We start from the raw sequence: 13379 nt of genomic DNA on the forward strand, positions 1-13379 counted from the left end.
TTATTATTATTATTATTATTATTATTATTATTATTATTATTAATTTCCGGATCCTCGTGGTCATCCTTAATTAAGGCCGGGCGATTTATTTCTCTCTCTCTCTCTCTCTCTCTCACGAAGCTCAATACGTAGTAAATATACATCCACAGATAGTTGCTAACCACTAGGATCGCTACAATCGCCTCATTGCAGACAATGCGACAATAGTCTATTGTTTCTAGTACTGTATATACTAGACTGTGGCTCAACGGTGAAGATGACAGACGTTTCTTTTATGACAGCTAAAATAATACACCGCCATTCCTAAATTGATGTCTTCCTTTGATATCTGAAAATTAAGCGGACGATACAGAAGAACGCCTAATGAATACAAATGGAAGTATATCATTGATATACACTTCAGTAACGACTTTTCACCTGCAGTTGTCTCAATAGCTAGTCTGCACCAGCTGGCAAAAAGTGATTAAGGAACCCTGGTTCTAGGATTAATGTTGAATAACATTAAATATTCGGTTTTCCTTTTTTCTTTCTTCTTTCTTACTCTGTTTAACCTCCCCTTTTATCAGACTTATACACCACTGCAGATAGAGGAGGGGGATTCTTTAGATCGCACACAGACATCCAAAAAATGCGGGCCTCTCTGGACATGGGATCGATATAACGCAAGACCCCGCAGAGACATCACAGGACAATCATAAGACAACGGACAAACAACCAGTCCCGTGAACGTAAGATAAGTTGCCCACGCCAGGAATCTAACCTCGGACCGCTTGGTATTCACATAGCCACAACGGCGGACTAAATATTAGGTTTTGTACTAAAATAATATTACCTCCGCATTAAAGGTTCATTGAAACAATAAATATGTAATTATTTATTTACAGCATCCAAAGCATTCATGAGTTAAGGTTCCCATATACGCAAAGACTTATTGGAGACTTATCTGTATAGACTTAAATTGGCAAAACTTCATTTCTCACACTAGTTTATTAAACCGTGTCGGACTGTAAAGAAAACAACTATCGCAATGTCTACATTTTATATGTCGTACAATATTATAGTATTTTTTTTTTTCGTTGTTGGTAATTCTGTAGCATCAATTAGATGCTTTATGGTTGTGCTAACAGATGGAGTTACTTGTCAACAATGTGACGCTGAAACGTGTGTTCAGGTTACTGCCCAGCAACAGTCCTGATGTATTTTTTTTATATTTTTCATGATTGGTTAATTAATATTAACCCGGCACACTCACAATCATACAAATTCCAGACTGTAGACACCCAGAGAGCCGAGCCCGAGAATCGAACTCGGGACCTCCTGACCTGGAAGCCAGCATGCTGACCAACAGACCACGGAGGCAGTCATATTATAGTATTGTGAAATTTTAATTTTCCTACCATTTTTTTCTATTGTACTATTAAAATTATAGCATATAGCCTATTAACCTGTTGTATCCTATAGGATACTTTGCGAATTTAAGGGTTAAGCAGAGACGACCTTCACACTTGTCACGCTACATACGAAATAAATCGAAATATACAAAGGATTCCAATTTGTTTACGTTCATGCATTTGACATAGGACTCTAAACATCGCAAAGGTCATTATTTGTAACAGTTGTCATAAAGTACACCAATATAAAGCCAGTTGAATACTCCAATTTACCGACAGAGTCGTTGCCCAGAGTGCGTCATAGGAGACTGGTTTATATTACACTCACTCTCTGGCCCAAATTTGAATGTCGGACTCGCGAATCTGGCATTTGAAAAAACAACAACATATTTTATTTTTCTCCCGCTTAATTTGGAGAGCGCTACAGTCGGAAGAATTCAAGTAGACTCTGGAGTCTTACCTCAAGGCCGAAAGTCTTAATACTTTTCGCCCGAGGATTTAGATTTATACAGAGTTACCTCCAAGTAACTGTGTGTATAGGATCCCTTATGTCAGTGAGTTTACGAGGATTGGTTGATTACCTAGTTGTACTTAAAGATAGGCCTCTCCCCCTCCCATGAAGTTTAACGGGCAGACAATTTAAGGCCATGCTTGTTGCGCGTGCATAATTCTCATCCGGTTTTCTCATTCCTAAACAGGAAGCAATTATCAGATTGCTTAAAAATTATCTAACAATTCGGTCATTTTATTAATGTTTTATGTTCCAACGTCATATTAAATTTACTCCACATGTGCAGTTTACCATTGCTCCTTACAATTTATTTACAACAAGCTTAAAGCACTCAGCGCTGCCCGGGTTTTCTTTTTTACTGTTTTAAATAATTTAACGTCCATTTGTCCTATTTTAATCTAGCCTATATTTTTCTTCTGGCAAAATATGAAAACTTTGGGCAAATATTGGTCAAAGCGTGGAGATTTGTATTGAGTACATACATACATACATACATACATACATACATACAGTACATACAGTACATACAGTACATACATACATACATACATATATACATACATACATACATACATACATACATAGACCTACATACATACCCACAGTCACTTTTATTATATTAGATATTCTTTGTTCCAAAATAAATTATAATTATTTTATTACTCATTATACAGTATACTTAAGAAATTTAATGCAATTCTTAAAGTTAATATTCATGCTTAATTCACTTCATAGAAGTAATTTCTAGTAATTTTATCTGACTATTGCATCCATTAAACAAATAAAACAATCTTTATACGATGTTTATGAATTACTAAAGAATTAGAAGTTTATTTCTCTTTACCTGGGCTTGTGTATGATACTCAAATGAATTTCAAAATATCAGCCTCATGGTTTAGTGGTCAGAGATTCTGGCTACAGTTCATGAGTTCCCGGATTAGAATACAGGAATCTTTCCCTAAAGGGAAATGTTCCTGTGTTTGTCCATGGTCTGGAAATTAGGTTAAGTTTACATTTAAGACCTTTCCTAGCGTCATATATTCATACAGTCATCCTACCATATCATCGAGGTAGCGTAACTTTGTCTTCAGGCGCCCATCTCAGAAATGGGTTACACATAAGCCACTGCCAGGAGAGAAGACCAGAAATGTCGAAAGACAACTTGGAAAAAATACATACATCAGCCTAAAGAAAACAGAAGTTTAGGAAGAGTCCCATTAAACATGGATTCCGCACAGATAAACACAATTAATATATTGATATTTGATATCACGTAAGTCTATCATGTAAACCTATTACTGGAAAGGGAGACAAAAATAGAATAAATTCAAGGATGTAAGGCGAGACTGATAAACTCAATAAAAAGGGGTTAAAATATCTGTTCGGAACACAATAGACTTCTTGTCGGTAGATACACCTACAACGGGAGGAAATGCGTTATCTCCGTGACTTCCCGTCCCACATTCCGAGCTCTGGCCTAGGTCACACATCCATACGAAAACGGTTATGTGGACACATGTAATGCATCTAGGTCGGCTACCGCGTGTTCCAAGAACCACATACAGTGTGTTCAATAAAACAGGTTACTTGCGTTTCAGCTAACTTTGCAATTATTCTCGTAATACCGTCACGCTTCTGCATCATTATGCTTAATTACAGATAGGTAACATTTTCTACCCCGATATTGCTTGTTGCTTCGGAAAGAATGAAAATGTGCTACAATACAAAAAGTTCCTCAGTCTTAACTGGGCGTCTAGATACCGGTTGAACCGAAAAAATTATTATTATTATTATTATTATTATTATTATTATTATTATTATTATTATTATTATTATTATTAACGGAATAACAGCACGTGATAAAGATGCATCGATATTGCAAGTTATTATATTTAATTTTTAATTTTTAATCTTCTTCAACTTGGTGAGGTTGCCAAGGAAAAAGAATGTTAAACGGTAACATTTAAGATGTGACATTAAAATGTCTTACAAGAAGTTTCTATACAATAAACTGAAATTTACAGTAGATAATGTTTTACAATAATTAAAATTTGCAGTAAAATAAAAAACATTAAAAAGTAAAATGAAAAAATTCAACTGTAATTTCAAGTACAAGTGTCGCCGTAAAATCTGCAGAGAACCCTTCAAAGCTATCATAGAAATTTCAGTACATGTTGTTGTTGGGACTCCAAATTTATGACAGAATGAGACGAATTGTTTTGTTATGGTCCCTCTAGCGCCCAATAATAATTTCTAATAATAAATTAATTAGAAGTATTATCACAGTCTAGTACATACAGTCACGAAGCTTTAGTTGTGAGGGTGCTAGGAACAATAGACTGTGCAGGTACTATTTCGCATTGTCTGTGATGAGGCGATAGTAGCGATCCTAGTGGTTAGCAACTATCTATGAATGCATATTATTTACTACGTATTGAGCTTCGTGACTGTATATACTAGACTGTGGTATTATTATTACTATTATTATGTATGGAATAACAAGTTCGTGCCAAAGATGTATCGCTGCCATATATCATTAACCAATAGCAATTGAATTAATTAATTAATTAATTAATTAAGCCATTATGTCCCATGAAGGGCAAAGGTCTCCTATAAAAGGAGGGTGGCTCGTTATTAGGCCTACTCGCCTGGTGAGCCATTCCAGGCGAGATTTCTCTTTGTAGGTCTGTATACCTTTAAAACTAATGTGTACTATCTAGAAGTAGTTGTCATTGTACACTATAACACTCTTAACTATTTCTAGTTCGTATTAGTCCTAATTCTTTCCACTGAGATCTGTTCCTTGCTTTTCTTGTCCACTGTTTGCCTGTCATCTTCACAAACATATCCGCCCATCTGAGTCGTGGTCTTCCCTGGTTCCTTCTTCCGATGTATGGGTCCCACATGGTGGTCGCGTGCGTCCATCTTGAATGCTCCAATCTCGTCACGTGTCAATTAGAATACATTAATTATAATTAATAATAATCCATCTTCGAGGACTGATTTCGACGGTCAGTTCCAATACTCTTATCAGATATATTAACAGAAGCTAGACATTTACAGGGGACTCTTGGTCATGTGTAGGTTATTTTATGACGCTTTATCAACAGCTTAGGTTATTTAGCGTCTGAATGAGATGAAGGTGATAATGCCGGTGAAGTAAGTCCGGGGTCCAGCACCGAAAGTTACTCAGCATTTGCTCGTATTGGCTTGAGAGAAAACCCCGGAAAAAACCTCAACCAGGTAACTTGCCCCGGCCGGGAATCGAACCCGGGCCACCTGGTTTCGCGGCCAGACGCGCTAGCCGTTACTCCACAGGTGTGGATTTTTGGTCATGTGGTTAGCATGGCTTAGACAAAGATAAAAACAGTATAAGGGACACGCAAGGGCAGGAGATAAAACCAGAGTCCTTTTCAGGCACGTATCTCGAGTCTGCTGGAGCAATAGCTGTTGAAAGTTCTCTCTTCGGTCATAGCAGAAGATGAATAATAATGGTAATTATTAACTGTAGTAAATTAACTTCGGGTACTAACATTTTGTTCTAAAGGTGATTTCCACCCATACCACTTCTTTCTCTGTTAATAGGCCTAATAATTATTATTATAGCAGCCTGCGTGTTGTCGTTCCCTTGGGCACTTCTAAGGATTCCCAGAGTTATTTTCAGATACAGAAAGCCACTTCCGTGCGGAGCTGGCATAGTCATAAAAATATACTCTAGAAGTAATGCTTCCTCATGAATTACGAATGGGGTCGTGTAACCTTATTAACTGCGGTATTACGTTTTATAATTGGGAGTTATTTTTCTCTTCAGCCGAGCATTTCACAGCACACCTGAGACCAGGGAAAGCGGAGCAGAACATGACCCGTCCTATCATATTTTCCCTTACTTATTCTCTTTTTAAGTTGCTGTCCGAAATATGAAACAAAGACAATCATTCTTGAGTTTGTAAACGTGACCTCTAACAAAAAAAAAAAACTTCTATAGACATCTTCTACCGCAGAAATTTAGTAACTTTAGAATAAATAATAGCATTTTTTTTTTACATTCTCACTATAGGAAATGTGTAGTATTTATTGTAATACTGAAAAAAAAAATATTTCGAGATTTTTACGCATATCTTACACCTTTTCAACATTCTTGATACAACAGAAGGAGTAATTTTTTACTTTCTATCTGACTGCATTAGGGAAAAGAGCACCTCACATCTTGACTCTGTTACATTTAGATTAATAATAAATAAACCGTGGCGTGACAGGGAGCTGCATTGTCACCTCTACTTTTTAACTTAGCTCTAGAATATACCATTAGGAAAGTCCAGAATAACACAGAGGGTTTAGAATTGAACGGGTGACATCATCTTCTTGTCTATGCGGATGACGTGAATATGTTAGCAGAAAATCCACAAACAATTAGGGAAAACACTGAAATTCTACTTGAAATAAAGCGATAGGGTTGGAAGTAAATCCCTAAAAGACTAAGTATATGATTATGTCTCGTGACCAGAATATTGTACGAAATGGAACTATAGAAATTGGGGATTTATCCTTCGAAGAGGTGGAAAAATTCAAATATCTTGGAGCAACAGTAACAAACATAAATGACACTCGGGAGAAAATTAAACGCAGAATAAATATGGGAAATGCCTGCTATTATTCGGTTGAGAAGCTTTTGTCATCTAGTCTGCTGTCAAAAAATCTGAAAGTTAGAATTTATAAAACAGTTATATTACCGGTTGTTCTTTATGGTTGTGAAACTTGGACTCTCACTTTGAGAGAGGAACAGAGATTAAGGGTGTTTGAGCATGAGGTTCTTAGGAAAATATTTGGGGCTAAGAGGGATGAAGTTATAGGAGAATGGAGAAAGTTACACAACGCAGAGCTGCACGCATTGTATTCTTCACCTGACACAATTAGGAACATTAAATCCAGACGTTTGAGATGGGCAGGGCATGTAGCACGTATGGGCGAATTCAGAAATGCACATAGAGTGTTAGTTGGGAGGCCGGTGGGAAAAAGACCTTTGGGGTGGCCGAGACGTAGATGGGAAGATAATATTAAAATGGATTTGAGGAAGGTGGGCTATGATGATAGAGACTGGATTAATCTTGCTCAGGATAGGGATCAATGGCGGGCTTATGTGAGGGCGGCAATGAACCTCCGGGTTCCTTAAAAGCCAGTAAGTAAGTAATCCGTGGTGTGACAGCTCATGAAGGACTAAGGCCAACCGATCGACTGCTGCCTCACGTCCTATGCTTCAGCAGAGGTGAACGATCATCCAACCAATATGGTGGTAACGTGTGGTCAACAACACGATCTTCTCAGCTGTTACGGCTGATTTACGAAACCGGGTTTCACTACCTATAGTAGATTCCCAAATTCATCACGATAGGTGGGCACCGGTCCCATACACCCCCTCCATGAGGACTTGAACCAGCGTTCCATCTGTAACGTAAACCCAGACGTAATGCCTTGGACCACGAAGTTACGGAGCGAGACGTTACATTTACTTCAACAGTAAAATTTATGAACGAAGTCATATCTTATTTTTATATATTACACAAATAAAGTAAGAGAAAATATGATAGGATAGGTCAAAGATATTTTTCATAAAATAAATAAGAATGTACACATGATGGTTTTTTATTGACCTCAATACAAAGTTGAGATGCTTCATGCTAGTAATTTTAATCAGGATGAAGAGTGCAACAAATTTATGGAATGAAATATACTATAGGGTGACCCATTAAAAGAAAACACAACTCTTGTGTTACTACGAATTTCCGAAATATTCTGTACAATTACCAACTACTGTACTTCAAACGGTATGCTTTGATCAACGCACTATGTACTATACCGGAAAGCACAGAAAACGAGAGAATACTGGAAAAAAATTCAATGAGGCTCCCTGATCTATCACAGTGGTGTACTAATAGGATAAAAGGAGATGGTAGGCAGAATAAGAAAGAAAGATCACGATTTCTACCACATTTTCATATTCATAGTAGCGTACAATGCTTGCAAGTTCAGATAGTCATATCATATAGCCTATATTTAATAATCCGAATTACCTCTGGTCCGAATTGGTTCGGATTATTGAGGTTTTACTATGTAGATATAATTTTTATTTATTTGTTTTTATTAAATACTTTTTTATTTTTTATTCATTTTCATTCATTCATTTTTATTACTTCATTCATTCATTTTTATTCCTTCATTCATTCATTTTTCACTCATTTATTTTTCATTCATTCATTCGTTCATTCATCCATTCATTCATGAAACTGACCAGGAAGAGAAAAAGGAATTGGCTGGGTTACTAAGAAGAAACTACCTACCACAGACCACAGAAGATACCTATGAGATGACAGACAACATTAAGATATATGGGTCGTATGCGGAGACTACGAGGAAGATGGAAACTAGGAAAGATTAGAGAATGCTGGATTTGCAGTGTAAGACGTGTCCTTGGACAGGAAATTAGAAATGAAAATAAACTACGAAACACCTCATGCACGCGAGAAATGTGTGTGTAAATATGTAAGAAATTCAATAAGCAAGTATCAACATAATGATGACATAAAATTATTTAACAACAGAATATATTAAAAATGTATTTATTTCAATGTCTTACAATCTAATCCTATAACCTAGATATACAGTAGGTTGGACTCTACTCTCTGAACTCTGCAACCTGGTATGGGTACCATTAAAATGTCGTTGGCGACCTCACCTCGTCATCAGTGGTAAAAATTAAATATCGCAGCATGAATTCTGTGAAAATTCTGAGTAATAAAGAGATGCTCGATAACCACGGACATAAATGTGCTAAAGATTTCCAGGAAATAATATAACTGGATTTTATTTACAGTACTACAACGAAATCATACTGTGCAATACGTCAAAAAGCTGTTCTATGAATTCCTCATGCATATATTTTACTCAAGTAGTTTTATACAGGAAATCTGACATACAATTCATAATGAGTGTGCTATCATGAGGCATGTCACGGATAATGTTGCCACATAAATATTCTGCTTCACTGAACAAGTGTACAAGTGTAACAATTCTAGTACGATTACCAAATATCAAATAACAAGAGTTTTATACGAAAAGTCCAAATCTGGACTGCCTACATCGGCCAACTAAAATTAATGAAATGCGTATAAAACATGCACTATATTTGTTGTTGTTAAGTCAACTGTCCGAAGACAGATCTGAACCACACAAGACCAACATGGCACCACTTATGAGGCAAATATACCAGGAAATAATTAGGTAGGGTGGCCAGTTCCTTTCTCCCTCAATTGCATACATCGCCGACTAGCTACATATTACACTAAGCAGACATCAGATGCATACAAACAATTGTTCTTCCTCTGATACATATCGTCAAGTGAGATGTACTGCTTGATAATAGATGTACAATAACAACTTTCAAGAAAAGGCTAACGATTTCTTACGGACGCAGTGAAATTGAAGTTATAATTTTAATCAAGATCGAGTTTAATAATTTAATTATATTTATGCATGACTATTATGATGATGATGATTATTATTATTATTATTATTATTATTATTATTATTATTATTATTATTATTAAGATGCAAGACAAGCAACTCAGTGCGACCAAGCGTTGAGCTGTATCGAATGAGGATAATAATGTTACTTATTGTATTCTCTATCTAGGATTCTATCCTCCCCTCATCAGAAATCTTAATTCGCACCCTGCACATCATGTGATGTCGAGTGATCGATTACGGCATTTAAACTTTTTCCGACAGATAAGAGAAGTTTTATAGTAGAGAACCTGGAGAAATCGTTGGTTCTTTATTGCCATAATAATTACATGAAAAGCAAAGAAAGTTAAAGTTGGAAAGTGTGAAATGTACCAATTCAAATATGTAGACCAGGGGTAGCCAGCATAGAGCACCCTGGGCTAGCGTCTCTTACCCTCGGAAAAAGCAGTGCACCATGGTCCACTCGTAGCTGCTAGCGGGAATGCTCTCTATCTCTTCCTGCTGCACGACGGTGCACACGGGACGGCACCGCTTACCCTTTGCACATTTCAGCGAGTGCTGTCGACCACTGATGTAAACTATGTAAATGAGTAATTAATACGTTTATAGAAAAAAATATTTAATGAAATTTATGATGTTTTGATGACAATTATTATTATTACTTTAACTTATTTTCATTTGCATCATATTATTAAACCAAATTAACCTCTAAAGTTTATTTTACTGCATATATTTTAGATTTTAGCACACATTTCAACAGTTTTTACTGCATAACTGTATGCATATTTTCAGGTTTTTAGTACATAAAGTTCCGTGGTTTAATTATTATTATTATTATTATTATTATTATTATTATTATTATTATTATATTACTGTTAGCATCAAAATCCATATTGAAACGGCTTATTTCTATGCATGTTGCAGGAGCCAGCACGCCATGAAGCCCACTTCATGGTACGCCTCCACGCTGGTGGTGGTGTTTCTTTACATATACGTGCTGGCGGTTCAGTACATCAGAGCAGAAGAAATATCGACCAACAGAAGATCTTCTGGACCAGGTCGCATCACATTCCAAGACAGCGACGTGGACATCAGTCCTGTCTACGATAGCTCCGGGTCGTTGCGGTCCGTTGGTGTCGGAAGCACTTCGGACGCGGGCCCCAGTTTATACGCCAACGAACAGCCAGGAGGTGCCCACCGATCTGTGGGCATTGGCAGTCCTGACGTATCCCCGAGCCATTATTCCAGCACCGATGAAGACACCCCCGATACCCACAGGGAAGTAGGGATTGGGAGTCCTTCAATAGAGACGGTGGGAGTTACTTCTTATAATGACGGGAGCCTGGGTTCGTATCCCAGTGAAGCCAGTGGATCGTATCTCCCTGAGAACACAGGTTCGCTCAGGGCTGTAGGGAGTGTGGGTCTGGACAGAGCCGTAGGGAACAGCTACAGACCGGGCTACTCTTACGATCCCAGTTACAACAATCACAACCAGTTCTACGGAAACACTGCAAGCGACACGGTGCCTGCAGCTGCTTCTAACATCGCCAATTCGCACCACCAAGATGGCGCATACACACTAGAATTCAAGTACCACAACTACGAGAAGCTCACCAAGTTCCTGAGAACCACTTCCTCCAAGTTTCCTAATCTCACAGCGCTCTACTCGATTGGAAAATCAGTTCAAGGTAAGCAAAAACAGCTACGTTAATTTTATTCATCCTCAGAATTGTTGTGTGAATCTTTCGAATCGCTCTAACATTCATCTTACAATTTCATGGATCAATTTTGAGATTGGTAAATGGTAGTGGTGATGTACAAGCGAGAGGGATAGCCCTCTTGTATAGAAGTCCTAAGTTCCAGATACGTTTATTCATTTTTGTTTCTTGTTGGAAAAGTATAGAAATCTGACGCAAGAAATCACTTTTGATTTGAGATATTTTCGGAAAAACCATGTTTTCATCATCAGTTATAGTGAAAAGAGTGATTTGAGGTATGTCATCTGCAGTTAAGTGTACTGTGATTTCTCTAGAACTATTAATCCATTTATTCTGGAATATGTCGCTCAAAACACGAAGAGACCTACCGTAATCAATCTACTTTATAATCATTGTCTTTTCTTGAACTGAAATACAGTAACATCAGATTCAGGTGTTACTTGGACTTATCGTCGGCTTAGAGTGTAAACCTGCTAACCGCCAAAGAGAAAATTTTACAAGGGAAGCAAAAAACTGAGTTTAAATTAACTCTGAATCTTTAGGACCAAATCCAAAGTACAGGTACAAATGCCACCTGTACTTTGGATTTGGTCTTAAAGTTTCAGAATTAATTTAAACATAGTTTTTTGCGTCTCTTGTAAAATTTTCTTCTTGACGGTTAGCAGGTTTACACTTTAAGCCGACGTTATATTATTGTTTTTGTTGTTTTTTTTTTTTTTTTTAGTTTTTTCAAAAAACGTGACAGAAATTGTTAAATCCTTGACTCCTTTTCAATTAAGTTCTCGTAATTGTTGACAGAGAGAAATTTCAGTAAAAGTAAAGAATAGTAACTGGACATTTTTAAAAGAAAAATATCTACGATTCATCGAAGTTTAATTTCACAAAGTATGGTATCTGAAATTATACCACTTTGTGAGAATGACCCCTACGCAGTACATATCTTAATCAACGAGGAAATAATAGTTTACTGCAGCGAACTAATATTTATAACATTAATCCGATAACTCTTGACAGTACACGTACAAAACAATGCAACCGCGTAAGAAAAGCATAAGTGAATCGGTTTTTTGAGAAACTTCATTAGTCAGATTTTAACAAAATTGAATACAACTTAAAGCCTTTTAAAAGATATTTATGACTAGTGTACATAATATTAAGCCTAATATGGAAATTGAAGATAAAATTATTCCAACTGGAATAATTTTATTGGTATGGAATTGAATATTTCATTTTGGTTCAATATATAAAATTATGAAACTTGCTAATTCCTGTTCTATAGGGATAGATATACTATTTGAATCGCTCCATGCAGAAAAGGCTTCAGTCACAAATTTTGAAGAAAAAAACGAGATATCGATGGAAATCATATCTTTATGGGTGGCTCCATCGGCCTGTGCAGAAAGGTATTCAGTCCAGTGCTTGGGAAGATAGAAACTGAAGTGTCAGGCTCAGAGTTCTATGCAGAAAGGAATACAGGGTACAGAATGTTTTTCTTAGTTTTCTCAAAACTAGGTCTAATGGGCTGAAGCCCTTTCTGCATGGGCGATTCATTTTGTAGAAAAATACCACAAGTCAAACGGTATTTCTGTTGTGACATGTACGCTTGAAAATTAGGTTTCGTGGAGAAGGCCCATAAGTCAGTGCCAAGGCTGACACAGAACGAACAAAACTATAGCCTAAGCTGTTGTGTTTGGTAAATTAATTATTTTGTGTCTGAATTTTGGATTTGTTAGAATAATGTTGTCTTTACTGTAATGTATTATTATATTAGATTATTTCATGCAGAACTTAATTATTTATGTCCTTATTGACATTTTATATAGGTTAGAGTAAAATTTGTTCACATGAAGCAAAAATTATGAAGTCAGCTTCTAAATACTGGTTTTTGGAATCAAATTATTATTTTTTTTAATCAAATTTTAAATTAGGCCTACTTCATGAAATAAAGATACTGTTTTGTTAAATCTTTACCAGATTTTGAGAAACCCCATAAGTCAAACATTTTCAAACATGAATATTGAATCATATTCTATTTTTAAAATATTATTTTGCATACAGAAATATTCGTTATACTTTTACCAACATTTCCTATATCAAATATTACAATTCTTAATTCATGTATTTCTTTTAAACAGTTTCGTAGGTTCGATTCCCGCTCGAGGTTGTGAAATTTTTCTTTCATACCATGGCATGATTGTGACTATAATAGTATTTAAATTCAGTTATTTTGTGTTTCCCCAA

General features: G+C 36.3%; 1 protein-coding gene across 6 annotated transcripts in view; it reads left to right on the plus strand.

Moving 5' to 3' along the window:
• Positions 1 to 13379, plus strand: part of LOC138714857 (carboxypeptidase D) — a 250889-nt gene that overhangs the window by 191470 nt on the left and 46040 nt on the right. For all 6 annotated transcript variants that reach the window (XM_069847066.1, XM_069847071.1, XM_069847068.1 and 3 more), the window contains exon 2: positions 10345 to 11108. In XM_069847066.1, coding sequence (XP_069703167.1) covers positions 10345 to 11108 — 764 coding nt within the window. The remainder of the gene's footprint in view (positions 1 to 10344; positions 11109 to 13379) is intronic.

The sequence above is a fragment of the Periplaneta americana genome, chromosome 15, assembly GCF_040183065.1.
Source record: "Periplaneta americana isolate PAMFEO1 chromosome 15, P.americana_PAMFEO1_priV1, whole genome shotgun sequence".
NCBI lineage: Eukaryota > Metazoa > Arthropoda > Insecta > Blattodea > Blattidae > Periplaneta > Periplaneta americana.